This window comes from Aptenodytes forsteri, unplaced genomic scaffold (assembly GCF_000699145.1).
Source record: "Aptenodytes forsteri isolate BGI_AS27 unplaced genomic scaffold, ASM69914v1 Scaffold123, whole genome shotgun sequence".
Classification (NCBI taxonomy): domain Eukaryota; kingdom Metazoa; phylum Chordata; class Aves; order Sphenisciformes; family Spheniscidae; genus Aptenodytes; species Aptenodytes forsteri.
Window position 1 is genome coordinate 1,770,017 of NW_008794408.1, and position 22,083 is coordinate 1,792,099.

Here is a 22,083-nt window from a genome sequence, read left to right on the forward strand (position 1 = left end):
TACTCTGGGTTTAGGTTCACAGCAATAGCATTCTTTGCATATTGGTACAAATTTTCTGCCAGCGTTGCTAAGTTTCTGGTAATTGTTTGCATTTCATACCTTTATGTAAATTTTTGTAAACTAACGGGAGTCATGTCAGTGATTTATATAGGCAAAGCTTTTTAATAAAATGAAGATCCTGTTAATCAGTAAGTACAAAAGCAGTTTGCATGAAAACAAAATGCTTTAGGTTATTTATAAAACTGTTCAAAATGCATTCTAAAATGGTTTTAGTGAATTAATGTCTTTTCTTTTTTTCTCCCCAAGGAGGTTTCATGATTATAGATAACAAAAGTTAACTTCAGGATGCTAAAAAGGAAACAAAGTTCAAGGGTGGAAGCCCAGCCAGTTACAGATTTCGGTCCTGATGAATCTTTGTCAGACAATGCAGATATTCTGTGGATTAACAAACCAGTAGGTATTTCTTTCCATAGGTACTAATTTTAAGTTAAATGTAACTTGTATTGTTGAAATACAACTTCCACAAAAGATACTGAAATAGATATTTGTCAGAAACAAGTATCGAGCTACAGTTGCTAATCTACCAGGTTTTTTTTGTTTTGTTTTTTTTTTTTTTTCAAAAAGTCCAAAACTAAATAAAAAGGTTTCTTTTGGTTGTTGCAGACTGATAGGGGTGATCAAGCAGTGTTTGCCAACCAGTTCATCTACTGATTGTTTTTTTTTAAACAGCCATCCTTTCAATGTCTCTGGTTCCTAACCTGTTTATTGAAGTTAGAAGTTAACTTAATAAAATGAGCTTTTGAAAAGGATGTTAAAAGGACCATTTTATTGCTAAAGTGATAGCCAGCAGTAGGCACTTTTGACTTTCAAATCTCTCCTTTTACATCACTTATGAATATAAAAGTGTATTTTGGCTGGTTATTTTGAAGTACAGCTCACATTTTTCTGGTATCATTTAACCTACAACCTGCCCTAAGAAATAGATAGGTGTAAAAGTGTCTTGCAGCTTGAAACTGGGGAAACCTTCATTGGGAGTGGAGTTATTAATAGAATGCGCAGTATTAAGAAAATGCCTTTACCATGTAATTATGGTTATTATGATTAAATTATTTATTCAGCAGTCAGTGTGCATCCGGGATTCCTATATTTTGAATGATTCATGTTTTTGCAGAGAAGGCATTTTTGCATTTCTTTTAAAGTAGTGTACAAATTTTTACTTTGTAAAAGCAGAAAGTCAAATATTCTGAAATAATACACATTGTTGGCATTACATTCATTTAATGGAACTATCATCTCATTTGCGGTATGGATACCAGATCCCCTCAGCTTTGCTGCTGAGTTTTAACACCTAAATCATTTATGAGACAGCACCCATATATTAATTCATGCTAAATAATCTTAAGTAGAATGTTTGTATTGACTGCTGTAATAAGCTCAAAATGTTGTTGCAGAAATATATGCTGGGTTATTTACCTATGTTTCTCAGCACACAGTACATGGTTTTTCGATGGAATAAATTTTTTCTTGTCATGCTGATGGACTAGTTGTATATTGCTTAGCATGTATAAAACTGACATTTTACTGTGGCAGAGAATGGTTTTTATATCAGCCACACTTCAATATTTATGTTAATTTTTTTCAGTTGAACAAGATTTGAAACAAAGTGGGTGTTACAGGGACATAAGAGATCATTCATCAGATGCCTTCCACTTCCAAATTATTAATTTGGGCTCAGAGTATGCAAATGATAGAGCTATTCAATTCAGGTCAAATATCATTACACTTAGGTGAGCGTACAGTGAGTATTAAATTAGGTGGGTGTTCTTAAATCATCTTGATATCAAAAGGTCTGAGGGTGGTGTAAATGAGTGTAGAATTTTTCCCCAGATGAAAAATTGTTATAAATACACTTTAGTTCAGTGGTTTTTGTTTGGAGAATATTTTTCTTGCTTAAGTGTCTTTCTTCTTCTTGTTTTGATAGATACAACCTTACTAACTCTGATTCATTACACTTGTCTAGCTTCAAGATGTTTCAATGGTGTTTTGATTTAAAAAAAAAAAAACCCACCCTTAACCCCCTGTATTCTTCTTTTTCAGCAGCCCTGCCACTGTGACTGGCACTGAGTATCAGCCTTATTATTAATGATTGTAATGGGACTGAGACCTAAGTAGTCATAGAAATAACGTGTTCTCTTATAGCAACAAAACTTGTTTGGAACAAAAGTGAATCCTGATGTTAAGAAGTAGCTTTCTGTGACATAGTCTCTTTTATATTTATTCTTTTCATAAATGGAAGGATACTTTTAATCCCCATGCCTCACTTAATTTTTGGAATTGTAAACTGATTTAAAAATCGGTTCATCTAAATGTGGAACTAAAATTTTCAGCAGATATTTTCATTTAATATATTCACCCAATTTATAACATCAACTAATTCCACTTATTGTCTGCACATAAATGTGACAAGTTGTAATTTGAAAAGAAATTGGATTACACAAGCCACAAAGTAGAAATGATAGAATCCTAATTCCCAGTTTCCTGACTCTTAATTCTTGGTTTCTGAATTATACAACCTCCCAAATTAACTAATAAAATTATATATGTGTATACATACACATATATGTGTGTGTGTATATATATATAAAAAATAAAGGCAGGAGTGCTTATTTTTGGATTAAGACCTTTAACATGTGGATTATGATGTAAAAAAAACCCGCAAACATGGGTTTACAAGAAGTGCCAGTACAAGTTATGGAGGCTGAATATTTGAGCTTTTTTTGAATATCAAAGCAATCTCGCAATGTCTTGTTTTTTTTCCAGTGGGTACACTCTTTACTACGAATCTGTGCCATCATCAGTGTTATTTCTGTTTGTATGAACACTCCAAAGACCTTCGAGCATTATCCTCCTCTCCAATATGTGACATTTGCTCTCGATACTCTGTTGATGTTTCTTTACACTGCAGAGATGATAGCAAAAATGCATATCCGTGGGATAGTTAAGGTAAGCATTTAAACAGTATTTTACATGTGCTTAAGAAAGTGATCTGAATATCTGCTGGTGACATTTGGTCATTGTTTTTTAACTTCTCAGCTCTTTTTGCTATGATTGTTTTTAACTGCAGGCAACACCATGGCATATAAACTGAAAAGACAGATTGACAAAGATGCAGCTTTACTGCATATTTAATCTCCCAAAATATAATACCAACATTCATAATAATGGTTTCCTACTAGGAAATAGATAGTTTCATTATATTAATATAAAGAATGAAAGGAAAAATAAGCTACATAGACATTAGCAAGAATATTTTGTAAATGTCTAGAGATCCATATACAGACTTAGAACTTTGATTTTCATTTCAGAAGGCTGGATGCATTGTGTTGTGGTTACTTTATTTAAATACGAACATATGTCTTACTGGGAGCTAAATGAGAAAGTTATCTTGCTTTACTGAATTTTTTCCTTAATTTAATGCATGTTGGTAAACAAATGCTTCTGTTATCTGGGAGGGATGGCCAACAGTGTGACTTCCGTACAGAGCTTGATTTCTGACCTTTGTGTATGGAAATACCAACTTCACTCACAGTCAACACTTAGGGGCTATGAATAATATGCTGCTGCATATTCTAACATCTTTCACTGCGTTGTTTAAATTTGTGGTTTTGTGGATGTAGAGTAAGATAGGATAGAATAGCATAGTTTAGTTGGAAGGGACAGTTGGAAGGGACCTGCAGCGATCACCTAGTCCAGCTGCCTGACCACTTCAGGGCTGACCAAAAGTTAAAGCATGTTGTTAAGGGCATTGTCCAAATGCCTCTTAAACACTGACAGGCCTGGGGCATCAACCACCTCTCTAGGAAGCCTGTTCCAGTGTTTGACCACCCTCTCGGTAAAGAAATGCTTCCTAATGTCCAGTCTAAACCTCCCCTGGCGCAGCTTTGAACCATTCCCACGCATCCTGTCACTGGATACCAGGGAGAAGAGATCAGCACCTTCCCCTCCTCAGGAAGCTGTAGAGAGCAATGAGGTTGCCCCTCAGCCTCCTTTTCTCCAAACTAGACAAACCCAAAGACATTAGCTGCTCCTCATAGGATGAACTTATCTTTGATCGTCATATGATGAACTTGTCTTTGAAGCATGGCTGATGGGTCTGTCCACACAGAATGAATAGCTGTCTGGAGTTGGTTCCATTGCCTTGATTCATGTTATACATGTATAGATGACAACACACATTATTTCATTTGCACACTGACATTTTACTCTTCGTTTATTAGAGAAAAATACAGTAGAATAGGTTAGACAAAACCACTGTTACATATAGATAGATTGTTTCAGTAGAAAATGGCTGCATTTATTGTTATTTTAACAACTGAGGATTTGCTTACAGCTTCATGTCTTGTAGCATTCATCAGTGAATATAGTTACACTGAAATGAAGTGCCTTCATTGGCGCTATTCATGGAGTCATAGAATAACTTAGATTAGAAGGGACCTCCAGAGGTCATCTAGTCTGACCTACTGCCCAAAGCAGGTCCAGTTAGATGAAGTTGCCCGTGGCTTGGGTTGTCCAGGTGAATCTCAGACTCCTCCAAGGATGAAGATTCCACAAGCCCTCTAGACAGCCTGTTCCAGTGCTTGACCAACCTCATGCAAAAAATTTTTTTCCTAATACTTAATCAGAATTTTTCATGATCTGACTTGTGTTCCTTGTATCTTGTCTTACCACTGTGCACTTCCAAGAAGAGTTTGGCTCCATTTTCTCTGTATCCTCTGATTAGGTAGTTGTAGACAGCAACAAGGTCTCCCCTTTGCCTTCTCTGCTGAAGGCTGAACAGATCCATGTCTCTCACCCTCTCCTCCTACGTCATGTTCTCCAGCTCTCTGACCTTTTTGGTGGCCCTCTGCTCACTCCATTATGTCTATGTCCTTGTACTGGGGAGCCCAGAACTGCACTCAGCTCAAAATTAGGCTTGTGGATATGGTCTCACAATTGCTGAATAAAGGGGAAGGATGGCTTCACTGGACCTGGTGGCTACACACTATTCATGTGAATTAGAGAGAGCTGTAGGAAAAGCATATGGGCTTCTGTCATGCATAGCAACTTTCGTAAAACTATGTTAGAACTGGATTGGCCTTTTTTCAGCTGTTAAATCAGAGCTTTTTGAATATGTTATCAAATTGTTTCTTCAAATGCTAATCAATGAATAATCCTTTTTTAGTCAACTATTCGACTTACTCTTTGGATTATTGATTCTAGGGAAAATATTGGTTAAATATTATAACTCTGCCAAGAACATAATGATCCATGGACTTCCAAAGATAGTGGCAATCAAAGTAAACTAAGGCACTGTTTAGAAACCTATTAGCATTTATTAAAGATGTTCGTATACGAAACATCTTTATATAAGGAAATTTGTTTATGAACTGTAGTCCTAATTTAAGTGCATTCAAGGCTTTTCCTGAACGTAGGCTGAATGAATGTATTGCCATATGGTTCTACTGAACTTTACTATAAATCAGTATTTCTGTAAAGGCCTTAGGAATTGAAATGCTAATAAACTTTTGAACCATGATTAATGCAAAATTTTAGTCCAGTGAGAAACCTAATTTACGGAGAAGGTAGGCACCATCCACTTAAGTCCCAATTAATAACAATGTAAGTATAGCTGAGGTAAGAAGATTTTGAAAATGTTAAGTCATGTCTAATTAACACCTTCTGAGGACAAATGAGAAATTTACTTCCTTTGGTTCCCAGGGGCTTTTAGAAAAGGAAAGTAGTTTCTGAAAATCCTAGCCTTTTGTCTGTAAAAAGTTTCCCTTTTCCCTGTGTAAACTAAGTGACAAAATAAAGCGATCCATCCATCCAAGTGTTTTGTTACCCCAGAAGGAAAGTTAAACTGAAATGTTGCTGTGACATTGTGTCTTTTACTACTCATGTTTCCTTCTGAATAATTGTTGCTGTGCTAGTAAAATCTGTTCAAAATTTGGGCTGTCTATGCCTTGTGAGTGTTGGTTGCTTGTTCCATTTGCGAAGACAAGTGATACAGAGGACTCTGAATTACAGGGGCACTGCTCATATAGTTATCCACCACCTACAGAGAAAATAGACACTGACGTGTTTAGACAAGGAGCACAAAATACAAATATTAAAGAAACCAGAAGATGACAGTATAGAATATATCTACTACAGGGTCTGAGGTCCTTTTGTTTTCAAAACAGTATATCGATATTCCTTATTTTTGCTATCATACACTGTTTGCTTCTAATAGGTGTTATGATAGACTGTCTCCTCTGGAAGAGTTGAAATGGGTATAAATGTGCAGTGTAATGGATTATATTCAGTATATAGGCACTACCTGGGAAGAAAGTACTGAAAGGCTTGTGATATGATAATGGTATTATAGTTTTTGGTATTGCAGGCTGTTGTTACTTGTCATGAACAAGTGAACTAATGCTAATAATATGTCTGTCTTTACCTTGAAACTCATCTCTGAAAAATGAAATACAGGCTATAATTTCTTACTGATTGAGGTCTTTTTAAATACAAAATTCTAGGACAATCTGCCTAATGTTGGCTGGCCGCATTGTATAAAATGTATGTACAAACAGTAAGACAACTTGTCATGGTTTGTGAAGTTTTATGAGATTGAGACAGAGAATTAGACCAAGTCAGTTTGTTTCTTATGACATATTTTTATGCTTGTATTCTAAATTACGTTCTAAATTGAAGAATGATGGCCTGTGATAGAGCTCACTGTGAAATGATAGAGTAGGTCAGGGAAATACCGTGTACACAGTATTAAATGTATTTCAAATAGATGAAGTCAGTAAATATATAATATCACTGACTAGAGAATAACTTTCATGAATACTACCTGGCCTCCAACTGAATAGTTTGATGACATTAAAAGTTGTGTTAATTACTTCATTAGGCAAGTTATTCAAGTAGTTATAAGAGAAACTGTCGTGGCTTACTATTGTGATTTATGTTTAGGTTCTTATGAGCAAATAATTTTGAATATGGATTTCAGTCATGAAAATACGCTGAAATAAGTACAGCAATATTTTAATATTATTTTTAAAAAAATATTGCATTCCTTTATATGCAGGTTTTCATAGTTTTTTGTAGGAATAGCTTATGAAGCATGTTAGCAGATGTCTACTAAATTGTGTTACAGACACATTTTAAAAAGACCTAATGGTTTAGAAATTAAAAATTCTGATCTCTTTAAAAGTCATTGAAAAAAATTAAAAAGATTAACGGTCAATATCACAGACTTTCTACACATTAAAAAGCTCTGGAGTGTGTAAAATAAAAAAGGACATTTTAATAAAATGGTGAATGAGGTTCTTTTAGCGTTATCACATACATATTATTTCTTTGTCTCAGACCTAGAAACATTAAATATAAAGTACAGCTCTACTTCAGGGGTGATTGAAGTTAAGAATAAAGGCCAGGAGACCTCTTGACTTTGACCTGTTAGAACATCAAAACATGGTATGTGGGGAAAGGCTGCGTGTTGACACAAAGTTTACATGAGATTTAATGACACCAGAATAGTGTGGATTTTAGGAATAGGAATGTTTTAATTGAATGAAATCAAACTGCTATTTTTAATTATTTTTGATAATAGAGCACGAACAACAGCCATCACTGTCATGGACTTAAAAGTCTCCCAGTCCTAATATGCTATCCAATCTCATCATTCATTCAGTTCAGTGAATAATTCAAGGGTGTTTCAAGAGATGACTTAATTTAATTTTATTTTTTATTCTCTCATGTAAGATGGAAATGCAGTAACTTGGACCATCTTCATGGTGTAATGTTTCCCCCAGCTCTACTTAGGTATGTCTGCTCAGCAGATACAGGCTGAATCATAGTGTCCTGACACACAAAGCTCCACTGGTACCAGGGTGGCTGAATAACACAACGTAGTATCAGTGGTTTAGCAGAAGTCAGGGATCCTTTTATGTTGGTACAGTGAACAGTGATGAGTTTGTTATCAACTAGCCTCTCATAGAATACATTTACTTCTTTGGCAACCGCTTTTTTATGCTCTAAGTAATACTTTATTAGGTCAGAAATACTCTGTGTTACTTGGAGTTTATCAGGAAACGTATAATAAGGTGATTGCCAGAATACCCGGACTATGAAGATCTGCAGACATAGTCAAAGTCTAGGTAAGTGACTAACCTCTGATTCATTGGGATCATAAAACTCGAACTTCCACATTTAGCTGGAAATTATTTTACTGCCTGCTACTGATGATTTATATTTGTATAAAGAATCTAAAAGTTTAACATTGTGTGCAACCATAATATACTTCTTTGGTTTTGTGAGTGAAATTACAGCCTTCTAAGAAATAAATGCAATTTTGGCCACCACAGTACCACACCGTGTACCGATGTATAAAATGTAATAAATTTAGTGCAATGGTAAAAGTTACTGAATTCAATTTGACACTGGTATTTTCACGATCTCTTCAGTTCAGAATTCCACTTTCTTCAGTTGATCCTGGATTTGTTTGCATGATCTTTATTTCCCAGAATGTAAATAGTGACTCTTTGGTTGTGATTTCTTTCATGTCTCAGGCTCCTTGGTCAGAAAGAGCTCTGCTATAATCAGCTGCATCAAGGAAGTATTAAGTCTGTTTAAATGAAAGCAGATCAATCTCCTTCACTGTATCTTGAATAAGATTTAAACTGGTCTCCCAATAACATGCATTTTATGTCCACTGCATAACTTACTGATTGATCGGCAGGCTTCTGAGAGCACCATGAATTAACTAAGGTTTGTGTCTGTCGAAATAGTTCATGAGTCAACTTGTAACCTAACTGACAAGACTCACAGTCCCTCAGAATCAAAGCTCACATTTACATGCCCACTCATATGTCACTTATGAACATGACTGTATGTGCTTGACATAGGTCTGTTCATTGATTCAAGGAAAGTTTCCAAAATGATCTCCTCATTGAAAAAAGGAGGTGGGGCGGAATTAGAGAAATGAAAGATAACTTGTCAAGCCTAAAACAGGTGTGATATTAGATGAGCATCAGACTTCTGAAAGAAAGCAGGGAGCCTAACCTGTGACAGAAGGACTTGGTATTTCTTCTAATCGGTGTGATGCAGAAATTACCTTCTGCTTTCTAATCAGGTGTCTTCTGAAGGTCATCTCACATGGGTATGAGCAAGGTAAGGATACCTTACTTTAAAGGTATCTCATCTTTATTAGAGGTTTTTACTTTCGGCCTTTGTATTAGGAGATGGAATAAGGAGATAGAGAAATATTCCAGGTAAATTGCTTGTATTAGACACAGTTGCACTGGTGGCATTATATAATAAAATAAGCAAAGAGGAAAACGTGCCAAAATCTGAGAAACTTTCAGGAAACTGTGTCCATGATATGAAAGAATTCACATCCACTACAACAAAAAGGAGCCAAGTAACAGATGTCTCAGGTGACAATTCAGCCTTTAGGGAATGAGAGGTGAATGGATATCATTTCACTCCATGGACACTGTGAGGGTATGTGAAATTATCTTCATTATACCGCATCCTCATTGAGGCTTCTAATCACAGACATGATGGTATTAGAAAACCTACACTGAAACCATGTTGTGAAAAGGAGGCATGGTTTATCCTCTTCCTTTGTTAGAAGAGTAACACTGTAAAATAAAAAGTGTGAGAGTTCTCTCTCCTGTCTGTTAAAAAAGCCTAGCTGACACTTATTTTAGTATTATCGTGCTGAAAATTACAATTTTTCTTGTATAGCACAAGTAGTGCACTGAATTTAATAGAAATGTCTTTCTTTTCACTGTGCAGTTGTGACACGTCAGCTAACAAAGGAGATTATAGAAAGTCAGAAGTAATGGTCCTTGACATTTCCCCCATTGTTAAATCAATTACATTCACAGCAAAACTTTTGTACTAACTGAAGTAGTTGCGAGTGGTTTTGTCAGAGCTTATTTCAGTAGCACTGAGCGCTATTCACTGACTTCAGTACCCCTGCAAGGGGCTGAAGTGAATGGTTGCACCATTAGCTTTCAGCACTCTCTCGGTGAATTCATGCAGGAACTGAAACAAAGCTTAATCTTCTGCCAACACAGTCACAGTTAGATGGGAGCCGTTTCCTTTGCTTCTGTCCAGTACTAAAGGCCAGTTAATGGAAATCAGTAGCTTTCAGCATGTCAGGTGTTCCCAGGCAGCGTTAGCCCTGTGCAGAGAGCACATTTTCCTCGTCGTTTTTCTGATAGGTGCTTTGGTTGCTGCGGTTGCTATCTAACTGCTCAAGAAGAGAGAATCGAGGACGGAGCAGGCTGGAGACTTACCTGAGCCATGCGGGCTTAACTCTGTACATTCAGTTCTCTGCCAATATAAGGAATTTTCCACCTGTAGTGCAAGCAATGGGAGGCAGAGACGGGCTTTTTATGCTGTAATGAAATACGCTGGTTGCCATGATCTAATCTGGGGTCTACAATTGTTTCCAGTGGCAGCTGATGTTCGTTTGCATATTCTGACACTTTTTTATCTTTGCTTGCACGGAATAGATTTTTGGGCTTAAAATAGAAACACTTTTAGTAGGATTAATCAGCACTAATTTGAGGGTCTGCAACTGTCTGTAATTAGTTGTTTGTGTCTAAAGTAGGCTCTTCTAAAAGGTGATTTATCTGGCCTGTTTTTCTCCATTGACTGAAAGGGAAGCTTAAAGTACCTAGGCTGACACCTAGCCTTTAGGTATCTCACAGTCAGCCATTACTCTAACTCGTTATTATTGATTTGCTGTCAATGGATAGGTGGACACTACAGAAAGTATACAGACAACTGCATGCCAGCTTCTTTTTAACGCTTATGGCATTAACTCATTTATACTTAAATGAGTTCTTTCCATAATCAGCCTAATTCAGAAGTCTGTCTTGAGTTATGGATTACAGAACTCTTGTTTACTGTACCTTATTACAAGTATCTGTTTTGCCTTCTTTTCAGTACTTCTAATATTAAACATTCCACCTTCATCTAACAAGAACGGAGAAATTACAAAATGAGTTTAATCCTTCTGATAAATGATGGAAATATTAATTGAATCGCGGTGAAACACTGTCAGCTGGCTCACCAGCTTTTAGTAACTTTGTCGAGGGAGTTTCTGCTGTGTTACAGACTGAAAACAGAAGATGGAAATTCTGAAATTACTGCGGTCCGTGACTTTACATATGCTGTATACCCCATGGCATATAAATGAGTTAAGGATCAGGAAGTTGTTTTCAAAGGTCAGGTAGTGAAACAGAGTATGTGGCTTCTATCATCCCGTGTCAGCATGCTCTGATGTGCTGGTGATGCCTGGTGGTGAAAGCTCAGTCTCGGGATGTGCAAGTCACAAACAGGAGTGAGAACCTCAACCTGGAGGGCAGGGGCATAACCAGTGGAATCAGTGGCAAGGATGAGAAAATGACAAGATGCTTTGATTAAGCAGGGTGTTATGATGTGGAGAGAAAAAATAGAAAACTACTTACCTGTGGTAGTAAAAAGCTCACAGAGCAAACATGAAAAAAGACCCAGTTGATTTGAGTTTCCCATTTGACTCTACTTCTTGGGTTTATAAGGTGAAAACTATTTGTCCTTATGACAAATTATTTTACTTATCTACATTAGAAAAATAGAATGCTGTACTATGTATAATGCTGTTGGAAACCTAGATGTGTAGTGCAGGTCCCATGCTCTTCTGTGTTGGCAAAAAGTATATTATTTCAAATTGTCTTAAAATTTAACTTAAAAAATACTGGGGTATTTTGGTGTTGTCAGCTCTGATTGATAGTTTTAAATATTATTTCATAGCAAACAGTATTGATATTCAAATAATGGGTAAGACATTCAGTCTACAAAAGTTGATTCTTTTGTCTACCTTTTTCCTGTGTTTCTCTGTTGCTGTTTTGCTAAGCGCGTATGTCCATCGCAAGGACATCTGTTCCCAGCCTACTGGGATCATATCGCTAGTGAAATGCTCCGATGCTGTTTCCAGTCACAGGAAATTAAAAAAATTAAAACTGATTATCATGAGGAAAACAAACACGAAGTTGCCTGCAGCATGCTGCTAGTTGGGTGTTACTGCCTGTGGGCCAGGGAAGGTTAGAGACCATGGCACTAGAATATACGCACCTGTTTCTATGGTTACTTGTGTCTGGTTTTGTTGGAGTGTTTATTACAGGAAAGTAATGACTCATATTACACAGTGGGGCTTTTTGCACCATTTTTGCATTAGAGTATTAGAAAATCAAAGGCATTTAAATTACTTAGTGAACTTACATAGTATTTCTAAAATAAAAATGGTAATTTTTCTAACCAGTCAATGGGTCATAGAAATTTTTAGTGAGAAATTATTTTTGGGCATGGATTGAAGTATGTGTCCATATAATACTTAGTGACTTACCATGGTGATCAAAATTTAACCTTAAAGTTGCTAAGAAAAAATATACAACACACTGACTTTCATAATGTATTTAGAAATTGCTCTTTCAATATACAGACCAATTAGATGAACAAAACTTTACTTTTCAGTAATGTTAACTTTTTCCCTTTCTAATAGCACTTTCAAGGATTACTGTACGGTTTTTCTTCATGAAAGCAGCTATTATCGAGGGATATTTTTAATGTATCACTTCATGTCAGGGTAAAATGACACATATAGCGGGATAGCGGTGAAATCAACATATTGGATAACATAGAATCATAGAATCATTTAGGTTGGAAAAGACCTTTAAAATCATCGAGTCCAACCGTTAACCCAACACAGCCAAGTCCCCCACTAAACCATGTCTCTAAGCACCACATCTACACGTCTTTCAAATACCTCCAGGGATGGTGACTCAACCGCTTCCCTGGGCAGCCTCTTCCAATGCTTGACAACCCTTTCAGTGAAGAAATTTTTCCTGATATCCAATCAGGTAGGAAGAGAGGGAACTTCATCCCTAATGTGCCTTTCTGTGTTGAAACTTGCATTTTCAGGGAAGTCTGCTATAATTAAACAATATCTTTTTATTTTATTTTATGCCCATGTTGTCTTCTCTCTTAATTTGAGAGAATAAAACAAGACATCAAGATGAAAAAATCTTAATGACATCCAAATCCCTGTGGAAGGGAATAAGAAGATTTCTGTGCAGCTGTATTTTTGTGAAAATGGTGAAATTTGTGTGGGATTTTTAAGGCAGTAAGCTGAATGTAAAATTTCATTTCAGAGTATTGTGTTCTCCACCACTGATACAAATATTGCTTTCTTACAGCTATACTAAGATTGTTGTTTCAATAAACTTCCTGGTCTCTGTAGTATAAAAAGGATTCTCCAGCTTTTAATAATGCTAATTACCAAATAATAAAATCCTCTTTCTAAAAAGTGCCTCCTTCTTATCTGTTCCAACTTTCATCATTGTGGCTTTTTTCTGTTGAAGGAGAGCTGTGAATGATGATCATAAATCTGAGTTTTGTCATGTTAGGTGAGACTGTTTGCCTGTCAAATCTCCTTATTCAATCTCCAGGCAATATTTGATGCTTCGGAGTGAAAGCTTTTACCTTGAAACATTTGGATCCAAATCCACCCATTGCATCCACCATAAACATTGGAGCTGGGGGAGGGCAGAATACTGCTGGATGAAGCACAGCAGCGTTTAACACACATCACCTTCTCAAGGCTGCAGAGTATTTCCAAGCATGAGCTTGGAAATACGTCCATGCATGTGGAACTATGTGTGGCACTGGAGTCTACCCCAAGGAACTGGCATCTTGAGGAGATTGTCTTAGATGCACACAACCAGAGAAAAGTCTGGGTTGGAAGGGGCCTATGGAGATGGTCTGGACCAACTTCTTACTCAAAGCAGGGGCTTAATGTGGTTATCCAGGGTCCTATCAAGCTGAGTCTTGAGTATTTCCAGCAAGGGAGATGCTAGCACTTCTCTGGGCAATCTGTTCCAATGTTTAACCGTTCTCGCGGTGAAGACTTTTTTTCCTGTGCACTTCCTGGAAACAGTGAGTGCTGTTCCAGGTAGGGGGATCCTATTAATCCTCCTCCTGATAAGCCTTTTTTAGATTTGCTGAACCCTTAAAACATCCAAGGGAGCCAAGTCAGCTAGTAAGGCAATACTTACGGCGCTGAATGCATTTGGCTAATGAGCAGATGGAGAGGGAAATGAAATTCAGGCTTGCAGTGTAGTAACCCGTTAAACCTCTCTGCAGGGCATGTTGGCACCCAACTGCAGTGGTAAAGTGGTGTATCGAGAAAGCAGCAATGTAATACACCAGCAAAGCTCCCTCCCCACATGTTCTGTAGCCATACCTACTGTTGGGTATTGATAAGAAGGTGTTAGCATCTGTCCTGTATTGACTATATATGAAGGCTGTGCCTGGCAGCTCTGAATAGTGGGCAACCTGAATTAATTGTCACTCAGCTGAACTGAGATGCTCTACAGTGATTTGGCTGATACGGGAGGTGTGTTGATGCATTCCTTTCCATCGTTTTGTGGAAATGGTTATTCCCCTTGATACTTTTTGTACTCGAGGAAGGGAGTGTTGTGTAATGTTTTCATGTTTGTTTCTAAATTTTCTTTACCAGTTTTGGTTTAAACCACCATTTTTTAACTACTCCCAATTGCCCCCCTTATTTTACAGCAAACACTGTTACAGGATTTTTAGCAAGTAAAATGGTTCTTGTTTGTCTGTTTGAAAGTCTTGATTCTTACTTCATGGCCGGGTTTGTTTCTTCCTTTACAGGCTTTTTGGTGGGGGGGTTTTTTTTCTTTCTGTTAGAAACAGCAAATGAGATGGTGAATACTATAGTTTAAAACCCTTCCATTACAATATGAACCATGAAATACTGAGTTTGGTGAAGTTAATTACATAAATTAACAAAAATCTAGTGTGCCTTAAAAATATGTTTGAGACTGTTCTTTAATGAAATAGCCTTACATCTTCATTGGTAATTTCTAAAATAATCTGAAAATCTCAACAAATTCACTTAAAAATCTATGTTTTTTTAAATTATTGCAAGTGATGAAGTAGTGGTTCTGTAGTGATTATAGCTTTTTTGTAATGATAGATTGGAACTGTGTGTGTTGTGTGTCTGTAACATGCATGGAATCACCCTCTAATCCAAAGGACCAGCAAGAGCTGTGTTTCATTTTTTTAATTATAAGTAGAGTAACTTTGTTTTGTGTGCTGTAACATCAAGTGATTTTTCCAACATTTTTCTAGCATAGACTACAAGATTACTATAAATGTTACATTACATGTTATGACAAAGATGAATTATGCACTATGTAATGTGTTACTTGGAAGCATCTGATGATGGAGCAGTTCAGTACAATACATGAGTAGTTACAAATTGAACTTGTTTAACTCTGATAATAAAGTGATATTACACCCACTATAACCGTTTAGAGTTAAGCTTCACACAGCAATTCCAATTCCATTGGCTGGGGGGGGCCAATTTCTGTTATGTGAATATATTTTAAATAAGTTCCTTCAACTGTGAATGAGACACTTTATGAGAAAAAGACGACATACAGAAATAAGAAGCTGTGTGTCCCTTGTTTCTTTTTTTCCCAAATGCAGACTTTTAAAAAAAAAAAAAAAATGTAAAATGTTTTGAAGTGATACTATCACTGTTGCAGAGGGCTAACTTGGAGGCCCCTTATTGTTTCTTTTTTTCCCAAATGCAGACTTTTTAAAAAAAAAAAAATGTTGGTTCATTTTGAAGTGATACTATCACTGTTGCAGAGGGCTAACTTGGAGGTGACCACCCATTTTAAAATATGCCAGTTTTTCTTTGGTTATTAACATGGTCTTAGCTAAGCAATCCACATTTTCCTTTGTTTCCTGCATGGATCATGATTTTACAGTTACAGAAGTACTTTGCACTAAAAGATGGCTAGTATGTGATTTGCTGGTTGTTGCGTAATAAAATGCTTCAGGTTGACTTTTTTTACGTCAGGCTGAGTAGAATTGGGTAGTGCGGCTGAGAGTCGTCTGTCTTGTCTGAGGTCCTGCTTCAGTCAGACCTGGAGCAGCTGTGGAGTTGCAAAGCTCTGAAGAAGAAAGAAGGGGGCTAATGTTTGACACATGAGCACATTTGAGAAATAGTTTTATTTTGGGGGGACAGAAGAGGAGAACTGAGAACAGAACTCAGAGGCAGCTTTTCATCTTGATTAGGCTGTATCTCTTCATTCTCTTTTCTGTGTGAGGAAAATGTTGAAAGTATTTGACAGGTTGGGGGCTGGGCTGGATTGTCCACATCATTCTGCTACTAAACAGACCTGTAAACTGCAGGTTTTTAAGGAAATAGGGAAAGTTTGCAGTTGAGCCAGAAACATAAGGGATGTGACCGGGTAGGAGACACATAGCCTCTGTGTGTGTATGTGTATCTTTATCTGCATTTGCAGGGGGGAGAGGGAGGTCAGGCAAGGCACTCCCTTGAGCTCTGATTTCATTTTCTGTCCCACTCCCACCTCAGTGCCCTGCGGTGTTTGTGTGGAGTAAGGGAATGGGGGAGGGAGGGTGAGACTTGTTTCCCTAACTCAGCTGTCCCCCCTCTTCTAGCTTGCTCTTTTTGTGTTATAATGAGCATAGTGTGTGTGGGGGGAAGGATACTCCCAAATTCTGATTCCCTCTATTCCTTCTATTTCCTCCCGTGCATTTATGCTGCTCCTAAAATGCCAGTAAAGGTCAGCCTCCACCCCTTAATGCTTATTTGTAGTGCTACACAAAGTAGCCCACAGGGTGAGCTGAAGAATTTGCTAGAGTTGTTGATGTGCAGTGTGCTTTATTTACCACCATCACATGCAGGATCCAGTGACCATGATAGAATAGCAAAGTAGCTGGTTGTTACTGAGCTTGCTGGTCTCTGTGTTTGTACCATCTTTCAGCTATCCTGTTTGTCAGAGACTGTGAGGAAAAGTGGGAGACTAATGTTCTCCTAATGACAGACAGATGATAAATCTGATTACTCAGGTTAAATGTCATATCACTTCTTTCATTTAGCTTTCCCACAGAGGTGTCTGGAAAGAGGCGGGAGGGAAGGATTCAGAGAACAGGTTGTAGTCAGGGATGAGAGAGAAGAAGAAATTCCTGAAGGCAAGCAGAGAGGCAGAGGAGACTTTTCACCTGCAGGGATTTGCTGTTCATCCTGAGGTGTCCCTGAGATGTTAAGAGATAAGCAGGGCAGAAATGACCTAGGAGATGACTGTGCTATCATGTAGCTGTCTACCTTACCAATGAGATACTGAAATTGCTTAACAAAATTAGCAGACTTAATCAATCTTCTAGCAGATTGCTTTATGCAATTCAGATGTTGATTTCATAGAGTATTTTGTTTTCAGCAAGGTTGATAATGGAATAAACTTTTAATAAAAAATTACAGTCTGGTTAGTCTTCCCTTCTGGTGTAAGTTAAACTGTAATGGTTCTCATGGAGTGACTACCTCAGGCGTTACTACTTTTGTCTGTGGTTCTGTCTGTATTTTGTATTGGCTCACATTTCCAATGAGTTAGGTCTTATAAAATTGGTTTTTTCTGTGAACTTGTGTAATGACTGTTTAGGGCACCTAATACTGACAAGTGGTGTTTTATCTTTAATGTGCTGGTTACAATTGAGAAAGTGTATCTTCCGGCATCTCAGTGCTGTTACTGGGGTATTAGTATTGCACGTGAAAATAAAAAATGAAGAAATGAGCTAATACATTGTACTCAGTTAATGTAATGGTGCTAAAATTAGGCGAAAACTGGTGAAATAAGGAGAATGTTGGGGGAATGGAGGAGATTTATTTGTTGGTCCTATTTTCAAGTAGGTAAAGAAACACTAAGATCTTACGCTGAACTTGAGGTATTCTTCCTTAGTTATGGCAACATTGTCATAGAAAATTAAGTTAAGTTCTCATAGGGCAGAGAATATTTTGATTATATATAATATATGTTAATATTATATATTAATATTAATATAATATATTAATTACAGACCGTTATGTCAAGCTTGTCTGTTCTTTTTGGGATGTCAGATTTCAGATTAATTCACATTAGCATCTCTAAGAGAGAGGCAGACTTTCGATCCATTCCGCATGTGTAGTTTACCAAGAAAGCGATTTCCATGGTTGTGTACTAGCCTAACAGTGATGCTGACCTGTCGTAAATAAATACTGAGGGAAAAGAGGGAAGCATATTAGGAGAAACTGTTTGGGGAGTCTAGGAAGGGTATTACAAAATAATGAATAGGCCTCTAATTAACAAAGAAAAGATTGATCCATCTAACAGCTAAGCAGTATTGCTGCTTTGGACTTCAGATTTTTTATGTATCTTAAAATGCTTTGTGTTTAATAGCTGTTAGTTAGTTAGCTAGTCCACTGAGTTTGAGTGGCGCCCCTTAGTTTGCCGGGAAGAGGCATTAAATGAGGGCATGGTTTACTGCGCAAAAGCCTTCCAAAGGCTGTCCCAAGCCTGCAGTCGTTCACTGACATCCACTGCTCTGTCAGAAGCAAATGATTTTGTTGTCTAGATAGACTGTAAGTCATGTTGCTGGAGAAGCTTTCAGGACTTGCTGTGCACATTAAAGAATCCACTGTCCACTGTAGGCAGTAGGGAGTCAGCAGCTTTAATGACTTTAAGAGGTTTGGATTAGTCTCAGCATGAGGCTTCTAGTCTACAGTACTAATCCTTCATCTTTTGCAAATGTTTAGATCACGTTTCAAAGACTTATAAACCATAATGTAAATGGTCTGGGATAGTGCGTTCACAAAAAAATGCTAAAACAAACCTCATCAATAATTCTCACATTTCAGCAGACATGATGAAAAAAGGGTGAGGGATTAACACATTGCAATACTTCAGCTATTTTAGGTAAGATGTCACCAGATGTATTTAAATTTCATGTATCCGTATTCCTTTCCAAGTCTAAAAACAGGCTGCCATTGACCGTGAGTGTGGAATTTCAGCCCAAGGCTTTTTTCAAATGTGAATGAAACTCACTGTTCATTGCTATTAATATGTGAGTGCTAGCCTGTGTTTAGTCAGAATTAGATTTTTCATGGAAGTAGCACTAAAAGTCTATATCAAGATTCATACTAAAAGGTATAGTCTGATTTTCACATTAAGCAGGACATGGTCCTGCCTTAAAAATGTTTCCAACACCAAATAACATCCCATATGCCAATACACAGTATAAATGCATTAAAGATTCCCCGCCACGTCCACTGCCAGCCAAATGACAAACATGAAAAGGATTTAGCCAAAGCTCCCTACATGCAAAGCAGAAAGGGACAGAACCTCCCCCCAGATGAGTAGTTTCTACAGAGGTGATTCAGGTGCCCTAAATTTCTGTGGGCGATCCGCTGAAAGCCTCCCTGACAGGGAGGACGTAGCGGGGGAAGCTGGCCTGACGTGACAACGAGAGAAGTGAGGTGGTGGAGCAGCCTGACTGGTGAGAAGACTGGAAAGGGTCACGACATCTTCCTTTGTAAGGAGAAAACAGCAGAGCTGCTTCAATCATGCCACATGTATTGTGGAGAGAAAAAACAATTTCTGAAAAAAGATTTGGCTTTTAGTGAGTTCTTGACGGCTTATTCAGAGGAGGGTGAATACAGGAACTCCCGCACCAGTTCATGCTCAGATCTGTACAGCATAACGGGAAAACTTGTTGCTTCAGACAAAGGGTGCTTAAGAGAAGAAAAGTAAGTTTCAAAGAGTTCTTCAGCAAGAGAAAGACCAATCAGCATCTTTGTTCAGAGCCACAATTGAAGGACTCAAGTTGCATGTTGATACAAATCTCACCAGAGATTTGTTCACTAAGAGGGAACAGGGGGAGAGGAGAGAGGGGTAAGAGATTTAGGGTGTTGTTAGCTGATCTCCACAGAGAAATAACACGTATCTCCTTCACAGTTACTGAACATAACCACTGAAACAGCTGGGTTTGTTCAGCCCTGAGTGAAGAGTTTCTGATTAGCTCAGACTTTACTTAGGAAGGTCTACTTTATTGAGGAAGGACAGGTTAAAATTATGATGCAAAAGTTCCTGTTCTGTTCCTTCCCTGATTTGCAGTCTTCCTCCTCTTAATTCTTGGATTGAGGAGAACTTTAACATCCTTATGTGTTAGAAAATCCTGTCTGAAAATTGCGTTGAAGTTCTCTGTCCTTTATTTCTGATTTGAAAATCACTTACTGTATTTTCCTTGTACCCTTACTTTGTTCACTTCTGCCCTGAAGAATTTTTGCAACTGAAATAAAACTTTTAAAAAAAAACATATTTTGTCTCTATTTACACAGTGTATCTTGCTGTCACCTACTGCAAGGAAGTATAAATGATTTTTGGCATAGTGTATGTCATTCAGAATATTAGATTAAAACAAAACATCATGTCTATGCTTTTAAAATCAATGAAAATGCTGAGACATTTAAAACCAAGTACAGGTTGACTGAAATAACTATTCACTGAGATAAGAAACAATGTGTATCAAGCCAGAAATCACATAACAGGCCAAAGTCCAGTAATGTCTTCAAGATTCTTGAGACCTGACAATAATTTTTTCCTCAATTATACCTGTGAAAACTGGATGTGAAACACAGTAGTTTGTATCTGGAAGAACACTAAAGAGAGAAAAGGAACCGGCTAATGTATAAGGCAGGGGAGGGTATGTTCAACCCGTAAGGAGAAACCTCATTTGGAAAGGGGTGTTTATGTGCCCCAAAATACACTGCCAATGTCTCTGCATATGTTTTTACTGCTATACAACATGAAACTGGGATATCCACTTTCCTTAGGTCTAGTCTTCTCTAGTCTCCCTTTCAATAAGCTGCATCTATCTATATGCATTTGGTCCCCAACTTCCTCTACGCTCCATGTGATACACAAAACTACCTAACTCTCAGCCGTAATCTACTTGAGTAATGTAGATTTTTTTCAATTCGGTGGTTGAAGTAAAGTGTGAGGCATTAGCAGCCCACCAAAGAAGTGTTTTTGTAGCTTGCAGTGGAGGGCCTGTGTTGCAAGTCATTGTGAAACGTGAGGATGTCTAGTCATGCAAACTGGAGCAGTGGTTGAGAATAGTGTAGTAGGGAGGAAACTGAGCTTGGATTCAGTCTTCTCCATGCTGCCTTTTAGGAGTGATCTCTGGATTGAACTATCATCAAAACCATGCTCAGGTGTTATTTTAGAGACCTAGTTGAAGAAGTCTAAAGCAGAGCCAGAGAACAGCTAGGAAGGCATATGGGTCATCAAGGATGCAGTGCTCAGTTTTCTTTCCTGAGTTTTTTTTATTCAGTAGTGCAAAGGTATGCTCTGAATCCTTGTGCTAGACAATCAATGGAGTGCCAATAATATCAATGTTGAAAAGTTCACCATACCTATTATTAATGAAGTGTAAAGAATGAATTGTCATTTTGAGATGGTAGAGAGTTGCTCAGGAAATGCCCAAAGAAACTTGATTAAAATGATAACTTGATTGAAACTTGCTTGAAATTTACATATGAAAAAATTAATGTAAAATGATACTGATTTAATTGAAGCTGTTGAACAATATTGAAGTAATTGAACGTCACAATACTAGATTGATAGCATTTTACACTTACCTTCCTGTGCAAGTATTTTGTAACGGGCAATACAATGGAAAAGTGAGCCCAATGTTCGTTTTTTGTGTGTTTTTTGATTTACATCAAAGTGTAAATAATAGGTCTGTTTAAAAGTTCTTTTTGACACAAGCTGAACAGTACCGCACAAGAGTGAAGCTACCATTTATTCACCCAGAAGATGTGTTTATATGTTTCCAGCATATTCTAGCTCAGATACTAGGCTTTTGGAGTCTTTCAAAAGTGGCATTTTAAAAGTGGTACAGAGAAGACTTTTCCTTTTTCCAAGAACTTTTGTTTATGATATGAAGGAAGCCTATGGAAAATGTGGACCCTCTCCGGAACAAAATGGGAGACCTGATTACCCGGGATATGGAGAAGGCTGAGGTACTCAATGACTTTCTTGCCTCAGTCTTCACTGGGAAGTGCTCAAGCCACACTGCCCAAGCCACAGAAGGCAAAGGCGGGGATTGGGAGAATGAAGAGCCGCCCACTGT

At 37.5% G+C, this 22,083-nt stretch overlaps 1 protein-coding gene across 1 annotated transcript in view; it reads left to right on the forward strand.

Annotated features, from left to right (window-relative positions):
* Positions 1-345: 345 nt before the first annotated feature.
* Positions 346-22,083, forward strand: part of NALCN (sodium leak channel, non-selective) — a 252,896-nt gene continuing 231,158 nt past the window's right edge. Inside the window, exons 1-2 of the mRNA XM_009288261.1 lie at positions 346-453; positions 2,821-3,003. Of these exons, the coding sequence (XP_009286536.1) occupies positions 346-453; positions 2,821-3,003 (291 nt within the window). The remainder of the gene's footprint in view (positions 454-2,820; positions 3,004-22,083) is intronic.